The following is a 24,735-nucleotide window of genomic DNA, read 5'->3' on the forward strand; positions in this document are numbered from 1 at the left end:
GCTTCATCTTACCACCAAACTAGCTCATATGACTGCAACCTAGCTGACTCAAATTGTTTAGGTGCAGGCGTTACGAGCCTATAACGCGGTTTAAGGTAATAAGTACTTTGGGATATCCTTACGAGATGAATTCAGTGCACGTATATAACATAAATCATAGATTTCTATTCTCATCTAATTCCAACCAAACACCATAAAACTTGAAACGAAATCTCCATAGTTCTAGTAAATATCTTCCCTTCCACTCTCCCCTCTCCACTCTCCCTTCTCTTCCACATCACACACTCTCTCCATCAACCACCAACCTCATTCCCCCCTCCATAACCCATCTTTCTCCTCGTCTCCTCCGTCTCCTCCTTATTCTCTCCGTCCCCAACTCCCATACTATTCCCCACCGTCTCCCCTCCAAACCCATGCTCACTAATCGCCTCTCCATACCTAATATTCTCCGCCGTTCGCTCGCCACGCGCTTTATGTTCTGCGGCTTTTTGAAGGGTGGCTTCAGTGGGTCCTGTCGAGTCTGTTCCTCAGAGTTAGGTACTGTGAGATCTGAAAATTGGGTGAGAGAACGAGGAGCATAAGAGGTGCACATGAGAATTTGACAAAGGGGAGATGAAAAGCAAATATCTACCTCCAAAGGTACCCTGATCTTTAGCAGGCGACTGCGTAAATGTATTCTGGGATTCATATCTATATCCATTTCGTCAGTATATCATATCATATCATATCATCACTTCATAATATTCCTCAATAGCTCACTTCCACTTCAAAGTCAAGATATGGAGAGAGAAAAAAACTTACTGTGTATTCTCTCCTCCCCTCTCCGTATCCATCAATTTTGTATGCGTAGCTTCCGTCATTTTAATCGTTTACTTGCTTATTATCCTCTGATTCAACAGATTTTTATTTCTCGTTGTGAACGAATAAATTCTTGGATCTCTCTTTCGACAAACTAAATTGAATTGAATTGAATTGAATCAAGTTTATAGATGTTGTAGTTATTCTGTATTTGCTTGTTTGCTAGCTGGTCGATTAATTGATGCAGATCAATAATAATAATAATGACGTATGCGGGGGATGAAGCTTGCGTATCAGAGCTCTGGCCTTCACAAAAAGTAGAAATTACGCCCGGTGAGCACTTGGGTTATTTGGAAGGTCCCGGTGCGCTTTAGTTGGTATCGAGCTATTCCTGACGAGCCTCAAGTTTTGCACTTACTGGAAAAGGTAAGGTAACATACCAAAGCTCCTGGAGTATGTACAGTGCTATCCCAACGGACAAACTTCAGATATATAAAGATTGAAGCATGAACTTCATTGATTGCTCGAGTCTATGTGCTAAATGCAGATTTTGAGCATGTTTCTTTGGGGGTATCGTAATAGACTTATTATACAAGGAACAGCGATATATGTTTTAGGCTTCCATCTCCATCTCTATCATCGGTCATCTTAACTCTACACCTAGCTTCCCAGCCAATTCCTTTTTGACCTCTTCATGCATTTTATTGGTCTCTTCGTTGGTTAGAGTTCTCAACAAACTCCTATAATTAATCCTATAGCACATGCTCTTGCGGCCGGTCTTTGGATGTGTAAATTCATCTACCTTTTTGACATCCTCCACTCTGTCTCCTCCTATATCCCTAACTATCTCCATGAAATCATTCTCATGGAAATCATGCGCATTGGCTGCATTACTACCTCCTGCCGAAGAGGATGATCGTAACCAAAAGGAAACATCTTTGTAGCATGCGGGATGTTTCGAGAATGGAATATATCTCCTTAAATTCTCTAGGTTCTCCGAAACTCCTTTGAACTGACTTAAGAACCTCTCATCTTTGGACCAAAACAGTCTGATATCTGGAATTTCAAAAAGTAACATGGCGATTCTTTCCAAACCTATACCGAACGCCCATCCTAATTGATCCGGCACACCTGCATTCTGCATGATATCCTGTTTAACAACACCACAACCAAGCACTTCTAACCAATCCCCTTGCCAAAAGATTTCTAGCTCCCAAGATGGACTTGTGAACGGGAAATAAGCTTCTATCCACCTGACTCTTAGTGGCTCATCGATGAAATTGGGATCTGCCTTTATTGCTGCTTGCTTTGCGCGAGAAAATATCTCTACCACCATCAACTCCAAGCTCTTTTTAAGATGTGCCGCAATTGCTTCAGCCTCCGCTTCGGTATGCTCTCCTTGTAATGGATTTCTCTCCGCGTGAAAAGGTGGGTTTGGATCTTCTACTTTCATATCATGCTTAGGAAGGGCATCGATGTCTTTCCAAACAGCGGCTGGGATATCTCCATTGGGAACCTTGGTTCTGTCCCACATCCTTGCCCCTTCCATTTGGTGGAAAATAGGATAATGGCTTCGATCGATTGCATCTCTGCGGTATACGTCTGCACTAATGAGAAAACCTTCACTCTGGTTACTGCGAAATACATCTGCTTGGTGCGCACTTGTGTGGGTTCGTAATACCGTCTCCTTGTTGATATAGTATGTATCTGTCTTACTTCGCCCAGGATGATCGGATGGGAAACCTAAAGAATCAAAGTTTTGATGCGTAGATACGACGGGGAAGAATGTATTATGGTACTTGTAGGTAGGTGAGGGGAATCTTGATTCGATTATTGAGCGAGTTATGGAAATAGGATGATCTAATGTTGTGTGTAGACTTCGAGAGAGGGAATCGGTAATCGATTGTGGCACATTGTACCACTCGTCTTTCTTATATTCTTTGGATGTAATGGGATCCGAAGCATTCGTAGCCTTGGACGAACGGTCTATTTGAAATGTATTAGTGGCGCCTCATAAATTGAGGGGTTGTGTATAGACGAACCTGCCACAGAAGAGTTATATCGACATTGTCCACAGACTCTCACGCTCCTTGTAGCATTATTCCTTAGCCCAATGAAGACATTCAGGACCTCACTGCCCCTCGAGAATGAGGTCTTCTTTGCTGAAAGAAGTCTCATGTTTATGAGCTTCAAGACCAATAATTTCTTCCTCACGGGAAAAGAGCTATGAAATGCTGAACTTCCGGAATATCCCTGACGAACCTACCAAGAAGCGGCCGCCTGTCCCGACCCGAAGATATGACGAAAGGGCTGATTGAGAAAAGTCCATGCACACGACTGAGAACCTTCTTTCATCTAGAGAATCTTGGAACTTCAATATCTATGGATCAGATAGGATACAAATCTTCGGATGCCCCTCTCTCTCTTATCTCCTGCATATCAATTGGGAAGATTACATATAAAAATATTGGAATACAGAAGTACAAAAATCCAGAACATACCTAGGTATCTTCAATTAATATCAACAGTGACGGGTGAAGATAACCAGTTGCATCGACTACCTAGTACTTTAGCTATATTCGCAAGCCAAAAACTTTTTTTTCCTATCCCGACTTACACCTAACATTAGCAATCAGCCTTAATCTCCCCCATTTTTCTTTCTCTTTACCATTTTTTATCTATCCACTTTTCCTTACGATCTCTTTCTTCCGTTGGTTCCTGAGCCAATTGCATATCTTTCGTTCAATCTCATCTCTCATTCTTCAATTCCTGTGTTCTCCTCTGCGGAATCGGAATGAACGTCGAGAAGAAAGATTCGGAACAAGTGGAACAATGTCGAGCGGAAAGCAAAGTGTGGGAGAGGTAGTGAAGGCGGAGGTTAAAGTGACTGCTGTAAAGTACCCGTTTTGGTTTGGAGGTAGTGCAAGTTGTTTTGCGGCTTGTGTTACTCATCCATTGGATCTTGGTATGTGAAGTCTCTTCTCGGTATGGGAAGGAGTACTGTATGTGTGAACGTGTTCTAATTATGTCATAGTTAAGGTAATGGATAACTCCTATCGCATGAATGCGCAAAAGCCGATTCTTCTTCATTTGCCAACGCTAAACATTTCGCAATAACTAGGTCCGATTACAGACTCGATCCGGCAATGCGCCCAATACTATGGTTGGCACATTCGTGCATGTCTTGAAGCACAATGGTGTTGCTGGACTTTATTCGGGACTTAGCGCTTCCCTTCTGCGCCAAATAACATATAGTACTACTCGATTTGGCATCTACGAAAAGCTCAAGACGAATCTCACATCAGGAAACAACCCTCCATCTTTCCCCATTCTTATCGCCATGGCCTCCACTTCAGGTTTCATTGGTGGAATCGTAGGAAACCCAGCCGATGTTTTGAATGTGCGCATGCAGCATGATGCTGCATTACCAGTCGAGCAGAGAAGAAACTATAAAAATGCCGTGGATGGATTAATACGCATGACGAAAGAGGAAGGGTGGAAAAGCTTGTACCGCGGAGTATGGCCGAACAGTATGCGAGCTGTCTTAATGACTGCTTCTCAGTTGGCCTCTTATGATAGCTTTAAACAGCTACTCATTAAGCATACACCAATGGAAGATGGGCTCTCGACACACTTTAATGCTTCGTTAATGGCCGGTTTCGTGGCCACCACAGTTTGCAGTCCAGTGGATGTTATCAAGACAAGAATTATGAGTAGTCATGAAAGTAAGGGATTGGCGAGACTCTTGGCGGATGTATATAAGGTAGAAGGTGTCGGGTGGATGTTCAGGGGTTGGGTGCCGAGTTTTATTCGTTTGGGTGAGTTCCAGTTGCTACTCTCTTCCAAAACTTTATTTCAAAAAGGAAAAAGACATCAGGAACAGGAAAGAGGGGTGGGCGCTAATTAAGAAATTGTAGGACCCCAAACCATCGCAACATTCCTCTTTCTTGAACAACATAAGAAGATTTATCGATCTCTAAAAGGCATTGCAGAGCCCGAAGCCGCAATTGTCTAAATGAACCTTTGCCAGGAGGTTCTTCCTGGAAGAACAACCACAAATTTTCCTAGTCCAGTGTTGGGCGTTGACTTGTACAGCAGCGGTAATCCAGGGACTCGTCATAAGGTCTTCAATATGAGCCTGTCTCACTAACCCACCCACCCTCGAAATATTGGCTGAAGAATCAACCTAATTTATACAAACTCACACCACGAAACCCCTAGATAGACAAAGTTCTATGTTTTCTTCAGCACCTTTATACACATCAACCGAACCTACATACTTTCCTCAGTACATATACCCACCTAGAAATAGACTCTCACAGACAACCTTTTCGGCGTTGGTGGATAGCGATATGCGTACACATAGACTGCTTTATAGATCGGGTTGGATACAATAGACGCATGGCTCCTCATAGAATAGATTCTAAATTTAATGCACACGTGCATACTTAATGAATGAAGTCCAAACATTTCCTCCCGTTCTGCTCTCGGTCTACTTAGACGTACCTAGAAATTCATATTTTGTGCATGTTTTATTGAAGAGATATAAAATTGGATAGAGGGACAGAGATTGAAGCTGCAGTACGATTTCTCTTAGAGATAGTGAATAGTGTTAATCATACTGATTGATCTGCACACGTTATATCAGAACCACATGAATGGGAATGTCCCCCGGATTTTCAATGATGATGATTTTCAACGTAGAAGCAGGCATTCTCGATCACTACAGAACTTCAACTGTGCATCTCTATCCAGCCCCTGGAACAAAAGATCCAATAGAATTCAAGCTGAAAGGAGAGCCAGAAACTTCGCTAGTAAACGTGGTGGTAGGAAAGCAGGACTCTGATACGCAGAGTCTTTAGGAATCTGGTCAGTGAATTAAATGAAGTACCGATGGTATACCAGAGAGATAGTTCAACTGATTCACCAAGGTGATGGATATCGCGATATTTGAGATCCCCTGATCAGGCAAATGAGTGGCTGGTTGGTTGATATTCGATATGTTGGGAAGCTGTTGCAGGTCTTGAGGGTAGTGGTGTGGGAGTGAAGATTGGTGTGGATGGATTGGTGGGAGTTGGAGATTTTTTCGGATGGATTATTTTGGAGGGGGGAGGGGGGCATTGGTGTTTGTAAAACCTTGGTAGTATACTTTCGGGTGCGGTGAGATGGATGCGGTTTAGGGATTTGGACTCTGGTGACTGTTGTGTTGATTTGGGGGGTGGAGAGAATGGTAGGATGGTTGGGCGAAGATGGATAGTGGGGGAGGATGCAATAGAGAGTTTGATGTGAGGGGACGATAAGAAAGAATGATTGTATGGATGATGAAGTTTGTTTTTGGCATATTGGTGAGAGATGACTATAACCTCCTTGATCGAAATGCGTAATTTGCTTCGGAAGACAGAAAGGCCTGGTAAGAGATTCTTGGTCAATGCGAATGTTTGAGGGCGTTTGACGCTTGTCAAGAGTAATAAAGAGTGTTGTTCATAATCCTGTTTGTTATGCAGAAAGTAATATTTCGTAGGGGCCTCTGGCTTTCATAGCAGCAATGTCTAAGAGGCAATGCTCAATTGATATTGCACGAGTAATCGTTCCATCAAGTAAACATTTCCACTAGATCTTTTCTGGCATCACTCCTGTGAGCCAAAGTTGCCCATGAATTTGCGACCAAACGCCGAGAAATATAAGTCCATTCATAGCAGGCGGCCAATTCACACCTGTCTCACTCCTTGATCTCGCGATATGTCTAACCATTTCTGCAGCTACCACCACATTCAAGCTGACTTGCGAGAAGCCCTCCCCGGCAGACAAGATTCAGGCTCGCGTTGATGTCGAGATCAGCTATACTGCAAGCGAAGTAACAATTTAAATTCCCATGCGTACATTTCAATTTGTTTGTCCTAAATCATGAAATCAGTTTTATGTACTAATGATGGCTTCGACTGATATGGTGCAAATATCTCTAGTCAAAAATCACACTCGCAGCAGCCTCACCCTTGGAAGTTGAGCCTGAACTTGTTTCAGCCAGATCACGCTTTTTGGCCAATTTCTTAAGTTGAGCCAGGCGATGTTCCGCAGCTTCCTTTTCTTGGGCTGGGGTTTCTGGTCGACCAGACAAGCGCTGAAGAAAGTATAGACGTGTGGAAGGGATAGACTAGATGAGGTGGAAATTAGAGAAATGATACCGACTGGGGATAGAGTACGCACATCATTGCGGGCTGCTGCGTGCATCATTAATAATTCTGGGTTGTCGAGTACGGCTACAGCTTCTCTTCGTATTTGTACACTAATATACGATTCGTTCCCAAATCTGAAATGCAGGTTTCATGTTAGGACTAGTCAACTCATCATTTACGTTCCATGTAGTATCCGTATCTCCTGCACCCAAACTCTCTTTTCTCCCGATCGAGCAAAACCATGAAGAAGTGCTTCCAAAAATAAGAAGAATATGAAATTCACATACAAATCATAACTTGCTCCTGTCAAATCATCATCCGAAGATTCATCATCATAGTTGTCATCGTCGGGTTCTTTATTCCTAGCTTGCTGATCTTGTTTTAGAAGTGTGTAACTGGAAGATTTGGATTTCGGATTAGAAGCGCGATTGTTCTTATTTGCGCTATTAGGCCTGGTGGAAGATGTGGAGCGGGAGGGAGTATTGGTGGAGATACTAAATGGGGAGTCCATGGTGGACAAGTTGCGTAGATTGATGGAGCGATGATATGGACTGAGTTTATGTGAATATGGTAGCAGCTGTGAAATGAATGTCGAAGGTGAAAGGTATTACTTATAATTGTATATCACGTTTCTTGAAAGTTTTTGGGTTGATAATGATTTGGAAATGAAGAGGTGGGGTGATATTGATAGGGTGTGCTAGGACTATGCGCTACACTTTGGTGGGCAAAGCGCTGAAATTACTAAGCTTGAATTGTCACAATAGCGCTTTGAGGTTAACCGTAATCAGACGACATCTCTTTGTGCAATGACAATGTTCGATGCCGATTTTGACAGCGAATTCTTTGAAATTCACATGACAATGATGTAGTTAGTGGAAAGAGAAGGAAGCTTGCAAAGGAAGCAAAAATATGATGATATTAGTGCAAGTCAGAATGGTGTTGAAGTATCCAGAAACTTTGGTGAACCGCGAGGGACTGCAGCAGATGAAGGAGTGGTGTCTACTTCACCGAAACTTTGCTCCAGCATATATGAGTTGTACTTGTGAATTGCGTATCCTTTTGACTGAAATGTTCTATTAGCTGCCGCTCAGTCTTCTGCCCTTTTCGACCCTTTTCGTTTCTTTTACACCTGCTCTTGATCAGGAAAATCATGGGAGACTCACAAAGCTTATGCCTCAGTAGAAGTAATTCGATGCTCTGTGGCGGTTTTTCCTTTCCCATACTTCATGCCCTTACTTAGGAAGTCCTGCATGTGAGGTTTGGCACTCCTTTCCATCAGCATCTATTGCGTTTGCAGCGAAGAGCACCAAGTGGTTATTTTAGCTCCATGGGAGTGTGAGGTCACCTCACAATATTATTGGTACTGACCCTACCAATAGAGAGTCTGGTATCGGTAAAGCTTGGAATTAGCTCATGGCAGTAGGCGGGCCCGACTCCCTTGTTTTTCTTCGAAGAGCGCTACTCGAACCATAGCCGGATCTTCAACACAATTTGTGATGACTATCAGAGTTGGTGGTCATTAAACGCGTGGATGTTGTATGCGTTAGAATCCTCAGCGCCTACACTTCATAAAGGTTACCTCAATCAAACTGGTGCTATGGATAGATAATACACGCAATTGCGATGCAGTTTGTCCTGTCATAATCATCTTCTAGATTATGAATTACTCTTGCACCTTTCTCCATGACAGAATTGTTGTCGTTTCCTGGAACCTCATACAATATGTTGGAATTGAGGTAGAACCTTACATTTGCTCTTCAATACCAAATGGCATGCATAGTAAGATAAAGCATATGAGGGTTTGCACTCACTACCTCCAACTGCCTTTTCAATTGCTGGCTAAGACTTGAAGAATTTTAACAAGGAATTACTACTTCCAAGTTAGAATTATGATGTCAAGTAATTTGCTTCAATATGTCAAAAATCATTCATCTTTTGCTCACCAATTATGTTTCAATGTTTGTGTAGTTCCCAATTAGGTATCGGGCCACTTGCTCGAAGCGAAAATATTGACAATAATATATGGCAGCAAGTTTTGGTTCTCACTTGAGATATATTCTTTTTGTCTTATTATTTGCAAAAACATTGACAAAGATGAATCAATCACCTAAGGATACCAGATGCAAAGGGAGTGGCTCAGAGTGTAAGCTCTTTATGGACATGCTCTTATAGAAATACTAACACTGTACAATAATAGCAAACCTTTTGGACAACTCAGTAACTCAAATCCATGAGAATCAAGAAAGTTTGCTGGCTTGTGAGTGAAATCTGTATACAGACTATGCCTCACGAAAATTCCTAATATTTGTCCAATAAACAGCAAACAATTCGGATGGCAGATGTCTCGGCGCGCTAAAGATTGATTTGGCTGCTGGTATGTTTTGACCTTGTTCTCAAAGTCCCTGGAATAAGACCAAAATTTTAATTATCGCTTTGCTGACAAAAATCAGGACTGTCTGATATTCGAATCAGAGTTGAGGAAGAGCATAAAGGTACGTGTCAAGTCTCATGGACTCGAGATTCCTCATAATTAATCTACTATACAGATTTTCTTGAACTGGTCGCACAGGGAAAAACCTTCAAAATGCAGCCAAGTCAAGAATTCGCATACAACATGATGCGTGGCAAGGGTGTCGGTACACGGCCTGTATTTCCCCCTCCACAAGATACCCTTGGAGATTTTGAGGATTACAGACCTACTGCAGATTTTGAGGAGTAAGTCATTCGCCCGATCATTTGTCAACAATCCTGACGTTTATCTTCTAGTAATTTACAATCTGGCTACAAGTATTACAAGACTCGATCAGAATCCGATTTCAAGAACGCTGCAGCTCCCGAAGACCTTGCGCAAGGCATCAATCGATTGGCAATCAAAGAGCCTCCAAGATGCGAGATTATTCTTGATTTGAAAGGCGACGAAGGAGAAACCACCAACCACTACAAGGGCGAAGAGGTCTGGGGAAATTTTGGTTATATCAAAGTCAATGGAGTGTGGGTAGATCCTGATAGCGAGAAGGACTTGGCGCATGCATTCAAGGGCTATCCGGTTCTATCACCAGAGGAACTCCAAATTGCTAGAGCCAAGGATGCGCGAATTATGAGTCCAGAAGAGGCTGATAAATTTTATGACTTCTTCAACGAATACGTCTCCGACGATGAAGGAGATCCTCGAGATAATCGTATGTCACCAGAAGAATTTGCAAAGATGGTTCGTGGCACAGCCAGTGAGGGTAAAGGTGATACATGGGCTAGAGCAATTGTCGCTCCACAAGTAAGACTCTCTCAACAATATAAATGTCAGTAACTGACATTGTCCGAATCAGGAAAAATTTACAGACAGACCACGCGTGCCACGTAAACCTAAAACACAACATGGAAATGATATGTTGCCACCACAAATTGACAGAGATACTGGCAGTTATTACTCTGGTTTTGGTGGTGATAATTCTGATACGGCCAGCCTTCTCATCTCGGCAGCTGGTTAGTATTTGCACATTCCTGTGACCACTGGCAACACTTGACTAATACGATGCTTCGCAGGTGTTGACATCCTTCAAAGACCCGAACACTTCAATCGCATGGACCCCCAAACTGACATGAAAATTCTTGCTGAGGCATATGGCAGCCCCAATGCTTTCAAAGATGACGGTGGATGGTCTGACACAACAACACTTCCTGTTTTCAATTCAGTGAGTCTGATTCGTTTTCATCTGCATGTACCTTCCAGGAACTGACGAGTGGACAGAAAGCAGCTGCCAAAGCTATCACCTGGGACATTCCTGGTCTGACTGATGAGCAACGCGAACGAGGCTTGGCTGATATGACATTCAGAGGAGAAGCACACTTCCAACATAGTCAAGTGATGGCAAGAAACAGAGACGAGCTTAAGGCAGAGAAGATGATTGCTTTCAGCGGTCTGGCAGGCTGTATGAGGGAGCACTACTTCATCAAGCAATTCCTGAACAACAACCCTTTATTTGCCAATGAAGAAACCCGTAGATTGGTGGATTCCATTTGTTTGGAGACACCATTCAGACGCATTGAACGCACAATGATCAGCAACGATGATCCTGCTTCCAAGACGACCGCTGATCCATATCTTGGACTCAATCGCGAAGATCGTACCTATATGCGTTTGATCAATGATATCTACCAAGACACTCATAACCTTACTGTTCATCTTCAAAATCAAGTCATGGTCTGGGGTGCTACCAAAGCCGAGATTGAGATCAAGATTGGCGAATACTATTTCTTACGCGAGCGAATCATGGCGGCATCTGGTATGAATAACGAGTTCATCGAGAGTCTCATCCCTGTCAGTGCTCCTAGAACTCCTCGAGTCAATTTCTAGTGGGGTTTCTGGCTCAAGCATATCTTGGTTGCTCATTATGCTCTGTCGCTGTCATTCAATCTCGCTATCATGAGCTGTATCTCTCGCTTTTTGATATACACGTGCCCAGCCTTGCCAATCAGGATCTTGATCAATAACTGCTTCTTCATTACAGACATACAAAGAACCACAATATTTATTGTCTAGGAATTGCTTTTGCTTTTACTTTTCGCAGAGCGACTTCCATGCATCTGTCACTCTTTGGTCTTGCTTGCGGTAATTTTGCTTTACGATCTAGCTACAACAAAACCGCTTTACGATCATTCTTTGACGCGCAAATACGGATTTTTCACTACTTCTACTTTTACAGATTGCCACCTTTGAGTCTTTCCAGCAAGCATTGGGGCAGAAAATGGTGTCTCTCATCTTACCTAATCTATGATCCTACGCCATTGAATCATCAGAAGATTCTCGAGATTGATGCATCATGGACCCAGCTCACATTGCCATTGCTCTCGCCCCGTCCATTCAGCTTCGATGCCCAGGATTTGATATGCAGGCCTCCTACTTCAATACGTTTTCTTTCCGATTTTGCTCACTTTTCCTTGAATTTCATTTGTTTTAAGAATGGGATATTCGGATGCAGTATCAATATTTGCTAATGAATTCTGATAGCAATCATAGTCACACAATGCAATGCCCCCTTTCACAAGTTTCGTACTTTGAATGGTGTATATGCTGGCCGAGGACATTGGTTACAGTTTTATGATGGAGGGAGGGATATGTGGATGAAACCAGGGGTCTTCTCTTCGTTGGGTATACTAGATTAGTTTTGCTAAGATAAGATACCTAGAAGCTTAATTCAGAGTTCTCCACCCCCCCTCTTCGTCCAATCTTGTTTCCAGATATATGTGGATGCCATACTACTCGGCACATTAGTGAGCTTCTCAGATGTAATTTACAGTAATGAATGTTAGTTCTGCTACGATATTCGTATGATGTGGTAAGTGAAAGGCGCTTGGATATGTGCAAGATATTCCAGTCTTCAGGAGGTAGTAATATCGCTCAAGTAAATTCGATACCTGTCTCACCCGATTGCTAAAATCGAGATTGATTCCTAATGTCTTTAACAATCGTATAGTTAAATACTATAATTAGTCTTTGTTTCAAGTATGACTCTCGACAGGGTAAGGCGGGAAGCATAGACTAGAATATGAAGGCATTCAGAGACTGATTGAATTAAGTGTACTAGTTAACTAGGTATGAGAATAAGCGCTCTAGTATATGTTAGAGCTTCTTACTTAGCATGAGTCTGGACTAGCTCCCACTGTTCTAGCACTACATGAACCATATCTTTTGCCAGTCTTCTTAATTGATAATGATATGGGACGATTTAATTGATATTTATTAAAAACAACAAGCTAGATTAAAACATGCTTAGGATACTAATAAGGTGCAGAGATGAGAAGACGTTCTAAGTCTATTATACAGGATGTAGATTGGACGATGAGGCTTGATCATGGTCACCCGATACGGAATCAACCGAACCGGCTGTTCCACCATGATGGGGACTTTTGAACACAATCGCTACTTCCGACTAAGTTTGACTCAACTCAAACACCTCGCCGCCGTTAACAAAAAAAATTGAGCCATGCACCACCTTCCCATTCAGCACCCATGTTGCGTTCGTATTTTGACTGCCCGAAATCACAGGAATATTCACAGTTCCGTTTGTTCCGTTGGGACTGGTGACATTCATACTGAATTTCCCCTCTGCACCCACTGCCCAAGATACTGTTAAATCTCCATGTGGTGTGGGGTGTGTACCATTGGCCCAACTGAGCCCGAGAGTTTGCGGCGAAACTTTCCACTGCGCAAATCCAGGTGTTACGGTCTGAATTCCAAGGACATTTCTGCTCAGTTCACCCGTTGGAGCGGAAGACCAGGCATGACACAGAGATGTGGTTGCTCCCAGACCGGGCTCACCAGTTTCAGTTAGAGTCTCCCAGAAGCAGCCGGTGTAGTTGGAATTGGATGTGTTAGCCATAGATCCCCAGATTGTGAAGAGGAGGTGCTTGACGCTCTCTTCGTCTTTGGCAGAAAATGCAGCGCGCAGATGATATCCTGACGAATAGGGACTAATAGTTTTCTTAAAGCCACGTGCGAGACTGCTATTGGAGAATGCTAAGGCACCTGCAGGTAAGAACAGTTCCTTTGACAGGGTTGATAGGATCGTGGAAGGAGTGATGCTGCCCTGAGGTACATTTGCTAAGATTGCAAAGGCATTTGCGTCCTGCGCAAGCGTGTCTTGAACGGAATCGGAAAGTTGATACGCGTTCAACGTGGGATTCCACAATTTTTCATTGATTGCGGATTTTAATGCCGATAGTCGATCTGCATAAATCTTTGTAGTAACGTTTGCAGCATTGAGCAAGAGCAGCACTTGCTGCAGAGCAAATGCATATACAGTATTAAATTTTGCTACTGCACCAGATTGTGCAGGATCGTAATAGTTCCAATCTCCGCCGAAAATTGTAGATACACCGAATAAGCCCGACGAATCTAGTTGCGTATCTGACCAATCCAGCATTCTGACTATTATTGGCGCCCAGCGCTTTGCGAACTCCACATCGCCAGTCATAAGATGGAATTCAGCCATGGCAGTGAGCAGGTTAAATGAGTAGCCGATAAGGCCTGTCTGGTTAAAAGGTATTATTGAAGTGCGAGGAGATTGTTGTATCTTCACGCTCGGAACAAAGAAGCCAGGGAGTAGTTGAGAGGCACCTAATAGATTCAAAGTTCCGTTGATAAAGTCAATACCATTGATGGACGCAAGCATTGGCCCAACAGCAATATCTACATCTCCTGCGTCTGGTCAGCACCAATATCAATATGTGGAAATTGATTACTTACCAGCGTACGAAATACGATCCCGCCGTGCGCCGTCAAGACTCACAGATTCCGGATTTGTTCCCGAAAGGAAGTCTTTCAGTACAGACGATTGTGTGAGACTAGCGTTGTATATGAGTTGTCCCTGAAGACTCTGCAATGTCACATTTTGGAAATATGCTGATTGTCCAAACGATGCCCCAAATCCGAATGATCCAGCAAATGTTGAAGTCTGTGTAAGATTCATCAATGAGTGATCATCAATGCTAACTTCGATCTGCGTCATGTTGACAAGTGTTGAGACTTTGTGCCACTCATCAAAGGTAAAATTTGGATCCAGAGTAGCTGAAGCTAAGGCAGGTGAGTCTCTTTCAGTGCTTCCAAAGTGCGCCGAGATTGAAGAATTTGCCAAATTTACGAATATATAGATGCCCGATCCTAGCGTATCGCTGAGTACTGTGTAGCCAAACCCTCCATTTGTTGGCATAACTGAGAAATCGAGCTGATACTGCATCAGTGTGGTTGAAATCTCACTCGAATAGGGCTGTGGGGATTGATTTTCAGCAAAAAGACCCTGATCCGAGACCAGATAAAAGTCAGGTAAAGTTTCGGCTGAAATCCCCGTCAATTGTAAGGTTCGCGCCCCTGTCTGCCATATTTGATTCAATTGATCGTCTGAGCACTTGAAAGATCCAGGTAACTGGTCTATTGGGGTGTTAGAGGTCATTGAGATAATGCCAACATTTTCAAGAACAAGTTCGCCAGCTGTGGAAAGATTAAGCTTCTGGTATCGTTCACCTCCCTGAATTAAACGGTTGGTAAATGTGGTATCCTCGCTGATGTTGTACCGGTTTACTCTGTATGTGTCGAGAGATGCTGCCAGCGTCAAAGGGCCATCTCCCTGAAAGGTTTTAATGAGCATATTGATCAATATTTTGAAGAAAAAAAAAGGAAACAATCGACGAAGTTGGGCATCAAGATCAGCGTACCATGTAGTCATCCAGAAATTTTCGACTCTCGCTGTAGGTCATCTCAAAGATAGATGTATTGCCAGAATGTGAAACGACCTGAAAGGTTGGAAGGCCTCCAACGTTCATGCCATGGTCGATAATAATGATTCCTGGTGTCTTGCCATCAGATTGAAGTGTGATTCTGCTTTCACAAAAACTTCCTGCTCCTCTTGTGGGCGTATTGTTCCTTACGCCGAGCTGTCGCGGTGTGAGCGTAGCTGCTGCAACTTGGGCTTGACAAGTCGATGAAGAACCGATGGCAGCAACAAGCCAACCGCTCCCTAGAAGGGTGATGATCGGTGCAAGACCTGTGGCTGCGAACATAATGTAAATGCAAGAGATGTGTTCCCTGAAAATGATTGAAGCATAGAGTTCTTAAGGTGTAGAGAACATTGAGTAGGAAATTTCTACATGATACAGCGAGTACTTCTAGATTATATAAGTTTGACTGTCGAGCAATAAACTTAGCTCGTATGCAAAAAAAGGCAGTGTTGTTAGTTAGTTTAGATTCTAATTTGGAAAGGGCATATGATGAATCAAGATTCGATTACTCATTAGGGGTAATCGTAGGCCTACCAACCCCCCCCTCTCGGCCCCAATCCACCACCCCACTCAAAACCTTCAACATTCAGAGAGAATGGGTCCCCTTGAATAGTCCTCGTTACATCCATACAGTGTTCATGATTTGATGAATGGATAATATAAGAACTAAACAAATGAAATAAAGCCTTACGATATAATTAATACTTGGATTGTTGGAATTTTAGTGAATAATTCAAGCATGACAACAGATGATGGATGTTATGGATTCAAAGCACGCTATAAGAGTATACTACCGTCTAAACTCAGTAAACTTGGAATCTACCTAGCCATATCAAGCCTTATATACAAGCTCGCAAACTAAAATGAGAGAAATAATCTTGAAAAACTTCAATTAATTATTATTAAATCAACAATCATTATTCTGCCTTAGAATTGACACCTTTGATAGCATTCAATAATAGTAAAAGACTTCTCAATCCTGATTATGAAAAACTGGGGAAAAACGTCGGATTTCCAAAGGTCCGGCTGGGGAGATCGGCGAAATGTTAGGCTTCATGCGGCTAGGTAAATTCCGAGGTAGCGGTATCTAGGTCATTCATCGTACTCGCTTGACATCTGCCGTTACAGTAATCTCCGTCATCGTACTCGTTTAAGATCTGCCGCTAGTCTTGTTACCGTGCTCCCGGGATCGGGCGACTTAACGGCAAGAGACCTTGATAATTGACCCGAGGGATTCAGGCTAATCTGTCAAGTAGCACTTCTTCATAAGCCGCCATACCCCATTTTTCCCCAGCAAAAATTCTCCAGCTTCGTCCGCTATTCAAAATCTCCTTCCAGACTCCGCATTTCATTGCAACTCCGAAGCAGCAACAATAAATACCACACTTGTTGTCTTGCAATATGAGTGACAAAGTCAAAAATAGGGAAGGTGATTTTGAGATTCAGGATATATCTGAAGATGACAATATCAACTGGGACCAACCACCGCCTTATGACGCGGTTCTGCATGGAAGCTCGGGAAAAATATTTCAGCGACGATTGCGGGTACCTTCCACCCCCGGCATCATTGTTCCCTCTAAAAAATTGCATGACAGATGACGGTCGGCTTGGTGTTTGCGTGGAAGCAAAAGCAGCAAGCTCGGGTATTCTTCCACTAACACTTCCGGATAACAGCTCCCCCCATGCGGCATTGGTGGCGACATATTCTGCCCACCGTCCGCTTAATATCGTCATCCAAATCGTTGGTAGTAGAGATATGCTGACGGGAGCACGGAGGAAAGCAGTGTGTTGATTATATGCTTACTCTCCACAGGCGATGTACAACCCTTCATTGCGTTAGGACAAGAGCTCAAGGCTCGTGGCCACCGCATCCGCATAGCAACACATGGCAATTTCTAAGACTTCGTCGAATCGTCGAAGCTGGATTCTTCCCTATCGACGGCGATTCCGCTGGTCTTATGGCCGCATGTTTCTCTATTTCCTTCTATGATTTAACGCAGCTCACTTCCGTAGTACATGGTTAAAAATCCGAGCATCATACCTACTTTGATACGCTACGATCAGGAGACATTGGACGCAAGCGCAAGATGATATACACAATGCTCAACGGTTGCTGGGGATCATGCATCATGCCTGATTCCACAACAGATATACCTTTCGTCGCTGACGCGATTATTGTGAACCCACCAAGCTTCGTGCACATTCACTGTGCCCAAGCGCTCAGTGTACCGTTGCATCTTATGTTTACTATGCCACGGAGTCGACACGAATCTTCCCACACCCCTTAGCGAACATACAGAATGGAGATGCAGATCCAAGGGCGGCCAACTATTTGTCGTATAGCATAGTCGACATGATGACTTAGCAAGGGTGAGTGTGTCTCAAGGGAATCAAATGAATTTACTAATTGCTATTGCAGCTTATCTCATGTGATTAATTTGCGGAGAAAAGAAGGCACTGAATCTAGAGCCCGTTCCTGCTATGGCTGGCATGAGCCTTGCTGAGGCACTGAAAATTCCATTTACATACTGCTGGTCTCCAGCGCTGATACCGAAGCCTGTAGACTGGCCATCATGCATTGGTAAGCTACTAAGATTGGTCTGGAGCAACAGCTAAATAGATTGGCAGATGTGTGCAGCTTCTTCTTCCGCGAGGAGACTCCATATACACCAGATAGAGAGCTAGCAGAGTTCCTGAAATCAGGCCCAATGCCAATTTACATTGGCTTCGGAAGCATTGTCATGGAAGATGCTGCAAAGATGACCGAATAATACTCGAGGCCACCAGAGCGTGTGGCGTAAGGGCCATTATCTCCAAGGGCTGGAGTAAGCTCGGAACGAATCGCTCAGACCCCAATGTTCTTTTTATTGGTGACTGTCCGCATGGTAGATAATTTCGGCACTAACGTGTGGGTGTTCGCTAATAATTCTATAGAATGGCTTTTCAAGAACGTCTCAGTCGTCATTCGGCGAGTTCGTGATTTCCTCCCGCTCTTGGAGCATTTTGAGGGCCTCTGATTATTACATCTCATACTACTTTTTTTATATAATAATAATAATACTTTAATAATATTTTTAGCTAAGGTAACTTTCGAATTGTATAATATAAATTAATCTAGTGTCAATCTCTATCATAGCCTATTCTTCCTGTTCATTCATTCTGTTGCGATATATATTCCAACTTAGTACTCAGCTAACTACAACCTACCACCGTACTACATTATTCCCTTCACCCTTATCGTCCCCTGCCATCCCTTCCTACTACCCCTCATCTCAAGATATGATCTAGTCTGCAAGCAAGTCATAATTTACCCGGGCCCCCGACAAGGACATCAGGCAAAATGATCCTACCTTCATTCTGCTGCTCATGGTGGTTCCACGTTAGTCCCTGATTATAAGCAACGTGGATGATCACGTGCACAGCTGGATAGTCACGAGCATTGACTGCACAGACCATTTGGTCACGTGGAATAACCTTGTTCTCTGAGTATATCCTCAAAACCCACCTGTTGTCTTGTTTTTTTACTGTTTATATTATCAAAGTATAATATATGAGTTTTTTTAGGCTGATATTGTGCAAATTATATTTTTATTTGCTTCGATATATAACTATTACTTCCCAAGCTTTTCCGAGAAACAGACTTGTTATTCTTTTTATTAATACTAATACTCAGTTTGACAAATTCCATTAATATATAAGCAACACAAACAATTTTCTAAAGGTTATACCCGTCTTTGTTATATCTAAGATGTAGAGCAACAATGCAGTATAGAGCATTAGAATATAATAGCATCAAATAAGTCAATATTAGATGTACAAATATAATTACCTAGAATTGACAACTTAGTAATTAAACGTTTATGTTTATACACATTTAAATTTATCCACATTACTATTTGTATCCACTTCACAAACTTCGACTCAAGTATCTTTGAAACTTCTAAATCATTGTTGAATTGCTGACTTAATTCTCGAGAATTCAAGTTAGCGAGATGTTCCTCATCCGAATCCAAGTCGAAGTTCTCTTCCACATATCTCAAGTCCTCTTCGACATCGTCCAAGTTCGCTTTGCCATCCAACGACACTCCGATGCTAGGAGAGAAAATGCCGTGCAGAAGTACGAGTCGGTGTTTCTGCAATCACTGCTTCAATAGTATTGATTGATGGTGTTTCCCTTTCGAAAATGATTGATGATGACTGAGGAACCTGTACTTCCGGACATGGCTGAGTATAATTAGAATTAGCGATAAAACATAGTTAATTAAAGAATGATTGCATTAAAAACAATACTAGCGCACACTTTACGTATGATTCCCAACCCACCCAGGCTATAGAGCAGCCTTGACTCTTCGAATAAAATGAGGGGTAAAAGTGATCAATAAAAGCTACTAACATGATTTATCATCAAGTAGCCTATATCATCGAATAGCTCATTTTCATTTTAATTTACACCTATTTCTTTCAACATATGTTTTATTAACAATTTATAATGAATTCGAATAATCAAAAAGCTTATATACTCCTTATTATTGAAGCTATTCATAAAGATAAAAAATTAAGTATTTGAAAAGCTATTATACTTTATAATATTCCTTATACAACTTTTCAATATAGAATAAAAGGTTTATCTTTTTATATAAAAACTTAAGTAAATTGTTATAAGATTATAGAATTAGAAAAAAAATGATTGTTTAATATATATTTGATATAGATTTAAAAGGATTTTTATTTAAATTAAAGAATGTAGAAAATATAACAAATAATATTCTTGAATCGAAAAGTACAAAACATATTAAAAAGCTCTAAGTGTATCGATTTATAAAGTATTGAATTGAATTAAAGATATATTTTAATTATGTTTATAACTTTCAAAGAGCTTTTTATAAGAATTCTAAACTTTTTGAAGAATGGTTTTAATTAATTATGAATATATGAGCGAAATATAATATTTTAAATAAAGATTTCTATAATTTTAATGAAATAGGTTTTATAATGAGGATTATATATACAATAATAATAATAATTAATACTAAACAAAATAATAAAAGCAAGATAGTATAACTAAATAATCAAAAATAAACTACAATAATAATATACGGAAATAAAAAGAATAAAACTATTCCCCTATTTCTAATAGTTTAAGGATAAGTTTATTTCTTTAATTGGTATATCGAAATAAATCTTCCTGTAGAATAGGCTATTAAACCTATATCTAATGAATAAACGAATAATAAGATAGGTTTAGAATAGTTGAAACATTTCAATAAGCATATTAAGAATCGAAGAAAGAACAAATATTAAATATTAATACTAAATGAGCATAAAAACTATGAATTAATAGCTTTTCAAATATATTATAAAGAGAACAATATTATATGTTTATGTTTACTATTATATTTAAATTATTTAATTTAATTATTTAATATTAATTGTTTTAGTAATCTAAAATGTTGATATAATAGTTAAATTGATAGATTTATTAAGGTATATATTAATTATATTTTGAAGATTGAATTCTTTATAGCTTTTAAAGTTATATATAAGAAATCAATTATCTTTCAAAATATAAAATCAGGATTCTGAGGAATAGGTTTAATTCTATTTAATTTTAAAACTATACTCTCAAAATTAGATATTCAAATTCGTATATTTACCCTCTCCTCTTTCAATCTAGATCAATGAATCTCTCAAACCCCTCGCAATTCAACAAAAGCTCTTTCTTAATCAATATTAATTAAATCCCGAATAACTTATTATTAATTAAGCTCTTTTATATCTATATTCGAAATTATACTAGTTTTAGTTAAGGGTATAGAAAGATTAATTCATAAGAATATACTTTAAGTGTAAAGAATTATATACTTTGAATAGTAAATGAAATATTAAGTAAATATTGATATATATAAAAAACTCAATTATGTTAAGAAGGAATACTTATTGAATAAGAGGCTTTTGATATATTATTTCAGTAAAAGGTTGATATTCAGATTCAACACAATAAGCATTAAAAAGGGGGGAATTCTAATGGGGAAGTGTTACGATGGGTAACAGAATGCCATGTGACCAGTGTCACGTGGTGGAGTTCTTAGGAGCCAGGACTCCAAGAAACTCCAAATCAATATCAGAGAACGAAGATCTATATAAGGAATAGGATTTCATTATAATGTAGAGCTTTGTACTCAAGAGAACAATTATTAATTTCATTACTATAGTTACAAGAATTGCAATTAGTTATAATCTTATTGAATTCCTACTTGAAGTTTAATCTAAACCATTTCGAAAGATCTCTAGACACTTCCACATGATTCTAGAGGCAGCTCCTGTAACAGGAAGTATCTTCTAATTGATATTGTAGTAAATATGGAAAGACAGGATATAATATAAGAACCTATCAAAATAATGTAATAGATTCTAGATTATTAGATTCTTAATAGTTTCAATCAATTGATTCAATTATTGTTGAATAATATGGGTTTGAAAGTGTAAATTGAGGTGAAAGTGGGCCACTCGATGATATGGGCCACTCGATGATAAACCACGTTATATGAATTGTATTGAAGTTGTTCTAAACAGTAAATGCTGAAGGACGTAACCACCGCCAGGGTTGTTCTAAACAGTAGGTGCTGAAGGACGTAACCACCGCCAGGGTTGTTCTAAACAGTAGGTGCTGAAGGACGTAACCACCGTCAGGGTTGTTCTAAACAGCAGATACTGTAAAATACAATTCTTGTACATAACACAATATAGGAGCGATTTTGTTGGAAAGACTGTGCTCGTATGGTCGTAATAGATGTTGTACGATAAAGGGATAATAAGATAACGACAGAAAGACCGCGTTTACATAATCGTAATAGATATTGTGCAATGGAGATAAAGGAATATAGAGTTGGCGATGGAAATGGCGATGGAGATGGAGATGGCAATGGAAAGAAGAGAAAGATAATTAGTAAGTAAGCATACTAATAAGCGAGACCAAATGCGGGAACCAACTGCGAGCCATTTAAGTTCTCACGTGCCTCTGGCTAGGTCAGTGTAATCGTGGCTGAATTTTTAATGCACAGCCTATACAGGATAGATGTAGGCTTTTCAGCCTCCGATTGTTTTCTGCCTACAAGCCGTAAACAAATAAATTAAAATTCTATTATATTTAAATACAAAGTGATTTTATAAAGTGTATATTTAATATAAAATCAGATTGAATTCAAATCAAAGTAAACATAGCATTTTAAAATATTACAATAATTGTACTCGATTATTATCAAATTATTGAATTAATTTTAAAAGAAAAATACTCAATTCTATTAAAGTTTATTATTAATAATATTGTTTTATTCTTTTATTTTTTATTAGACTTTTATTTATTCTTCGAATTGTTAATTTTTTATATCAACTTTATCTTCATTAATAAATTTTATAAATTTTATAAATTGATATATATTTCATTATATATATTTATTAATTATTAAGTATAAAGTATTTAAATTAAATAACTCTATTTATTATCTTTAAGCTTTAATAAATACAACAAAATTCGATTTTAATCTTTCTTATTTATTTATAAATTAGGAGGAGTATATAGAATGACATATATTTAATATTATATCTTTATTATAATTACTAATTAATATATAATCTCATTATAGAATATAATATTTTTCTTTATTTGAAATATATAAAAGTCAGTCTCTGATTCAAAATTATTGCTTTCTTTTAATGCTTCATCTTTCTTTATTACTATTAAATACTTATTGATAAACTTGTTGATTTTTTATAATTTAGCTATCGATTTTCTTTTCGAAGCGACTCAGAGTTTCCTAAATCTATCAAGGACCGTATCTATAGTCTGATAAGGATAAGAATGAAGAGCTTGGGCATTTCTGTTTTGACAACAAATTGGAAGAGTCTGCAACAGAAACACAGTTTGCTATGATAGGAAGAGAAGCTGGACGAAAGGTTGATGAATGGAAGTATTATGTACTTCTTGTTACAGAATGCTCGGACCACAGATCTTTGGTGATCAAAGACGATGTGGCACAGATTTCCTAATATTCTGCTTTGCAGTTTGATATTACAATGGGCTGCAACAGGATACATGTGACCAAGGGACCTTAGGTTTTACTATGAACCCTTGGGAGGTATATATATATATAGGAACATAAATTTGTTGGTACTTGTTAGGAAAGGCCAGCGATTTAGTGCAAGCTAGGAAGACGAAGGTTTCCTTATTCTAGAGCTTTGTGCTCATTATCATCACAATACATTCTTTATAACAATCGGATCGACTCCCTGCTTGACCCTGAATTGGCGCTTTCATGTGATATTTAGATTGTGAGATCATATTATTTTATTTTCTGTATTTAGGATAAGGACTAGATTTCTATATCTTCTGTCTTTTAGTAAATCGACATGATTCTTTCTCAGTCCTTCCTTCTTATATCATAGCCACAATTCATCAGGCTTATTTTACCCCGCGATTAAGCTACAAAATGTCAACTATCTTAACTTTTAAGTTCAGATATAATAACCTTAATAAGTCGCTCCGGACAAAAGACACTAGTAATAATTGCCGCTGTCATGTTTCATCCCAAACTCTAACGTATTAATCCTCTGTTCATCCAATTCAGTTCGTCAGCACTTCCAAAAGTGCGCCTTCCACTTTTTTATTTTAGCATTGAAACTCAGTTGGTAAGATTGTAGCTAAATGAAAAAGATCCTGTGGATTGATCCTCGTTATAAATAATATGATTAAAGTACGAAGCCGAAGGCGTAAGTCGGGTACCCTACTTTCGGGCCACTTTTCACACCAAAAATGGAATTTTTAACTTTCTTATTTATGAATAGGATTTATTGAAAATTTATATATATATAATTCAGATCGAAATCTGGACCACACGAAAAACTAAGAAAAGATTTTCTTGGAAAAACCTATTAATCTTTACTGTATTCGAACCAGAATATCACCTTTTATCTTTTTTCGAAATTACTGAATTAATATCTATTTGAATTAAGGAGATATTATTATTAATATTAAGGAAAAAGATTTAATATATTTATATCAAAATCATTGATATTAATATTATTGATAATAGACTTATTATATTGAATATAATTAATAAAAGAAATTAAATTATAAATCCTATAATGGTTTGAGTTTTTTAGTACTTAAAAGCCTTGTAGGAAAGTTTTAATTATAAATAAGAAGGTTTTTGAGTATAGGAAAATAAAGAATAAAAACTCTTTAAAAAACCTTACTTTTTTCAAGAAATATTTTATAAAAGATATATTAATATAGTATTTAATATTTTATTAATATATTTATAACTACTTTATTTAAATAAAAAGAAAAGCTAGACCTTTTGAAAAACATTTATAATATATTAATTTAAGTATATAATACTTTATATTAACATATAATATTATTATGAAATATTGATTTTAATATTACCTTATATAATAGATGATATATTATTGATTATAATTGAAAAAGTAATAA

At 39.3% G+C, this 24,735-nt stretch overlaps 6 protein-coding genes across 6 annotated transcripts; 2 read left to right on the top strand and 4 right to left on the bottom strand.

Moving 5' to 3' along the window:
* Positions 1-168: 168 nt before the first annotated feature.
* EAF01_004313 (uncharacterized protein) lies at positions 169-1,013 on the bottom strand. Its single transcript, XM_038912567.1, has 3 exons — positions 802-1,013; positions 632-690; positions 169-520 (listed from the first exon to the last, which is right to left on the bottom strand). Exons 1-3 carry the CDS (start codon positions 858-860, stop codon positions 294-296), a joined length of 345 nt encoding a protein of 114 aa, XP_038772251.1. The 5' UTR covers positions 861-1,013; the 3' UTR covers positions 169-293.
* Positions 1,014-1,441: 428 nt separating this feature from the next.
* On the bottom strand, positions 1,442-2,976 carry EAF01_004314 (uncharacterized protein; the record flags this gene model as incomplete). Its single annotated transcript, XM_038912568.1, has 2 exons — positions 1,442-2,784; positions 2,841-2,976. The coding sequence occupies 2 exons, from the start codon at positions 2,974-2,976 to the stop codon at positions 1,442-1,444; spliced, it is 1,479 nt and encodes a 492-aa protein (XP_038772252.1).
* A 654-nt stretch (positions 2,977-3,630) lies between these two features.
* On the top strand, positions 3,631-4,813 carry EAF01_004315 (uncharacterized protein; the record flags this gene model as incomplete). Its single annotated transcript, XM_038912569.1, has 4 exons — positions 3,631-3,763; positions 3,833-3,837; positions 3,920-4,616; positions 4,716-4,813. The coding sequence occupies 4 exons, from the start codon at positions 3,631-3,633 to the stop codon at positions 4,811-4,813; spliced, it is 933 nt and encodes a 310-aa protein (XP_038772253.1).
* A 1,868-nt stretch (positions 4,814-6,681) lies between these two features.
* EAF01_004316 (uncharacterized protein) lies at positions 6,682-7,482 on the bottom strand (the record flags this gene model as incomplete). Its single annotated transcript, XM_038912570.1, has 4 exons — positions 6,682-6,695; positions 6,790-6,949; positions 7,003-7,105; positions 7,259-7,482. 4 exons carry the CDS (start codon positions 7,480-7,482, stop codon positions 6,682-6,684), a joined length of 501 nt encoding a protein of 166 aa, XP_038772254.1.
* A 1,583-nt stretch (positions 7,483-9,065) lies between these two features.
* On the top strand, positions 9,066-11,322 carry EAF01_004317 (uncharacterized protein; the record flags this gene model as incomplete). Its single annotated transcript, XM_038912571.1, has 9 exons — positions 9,066-9,114; positions 9,169-9,228; positions 9,292-9,345; positions 9,422-9,463; positions 9,518-9,686; positions 9,738-10,242; positions 10,295-10,451; positions 10,512-10,660; positions 10,717-11,322. The coding sequence occupies 9 exons, from the start codon at positions 9,066-9,068 to the stop codon at positions 11,320-11,322; spliced, it is 1,791 nt and encodes a 596-aa protein (XP_038772255.1).
* A 1,576-nt stretch (positions 11,323-12,898) lies between these two features.
* EAF01_004318 (uncharacterized protein) lies at positions 12,899-15,524 on the bottom strand (the record flags this gene model as incomplete). Its single annotated transcript, XM_038912572.1, has 3 exons — positions 12,899-14,166; positions 14,215-15,091; positions 15,180-15,524. 3 exons carry the CDS (start codon positions 15,522-15,524, stop codon positions 12,899-12,901), a joined length of 2,490 nt encoding a protein of 829 aa, XP_038772256.1.
* Positions 15,525-24,735: the final 9,211 nt, after the last annotated feature.

The sequence above is a fragment of the Botrytis porri genome, assembly GCF_014898465.1.
Source record: "Botrytis porri strain MUCL 3234 chromosome Unknown BPOR_005, whole genome shotgun sequence".
Lineage (NCBI taxonomy): Eukaryota > Fungi > Ascomycota > Leotiomycetes > Helotiales > Sclerotiniaceae > Botrytis > Botrytis porri.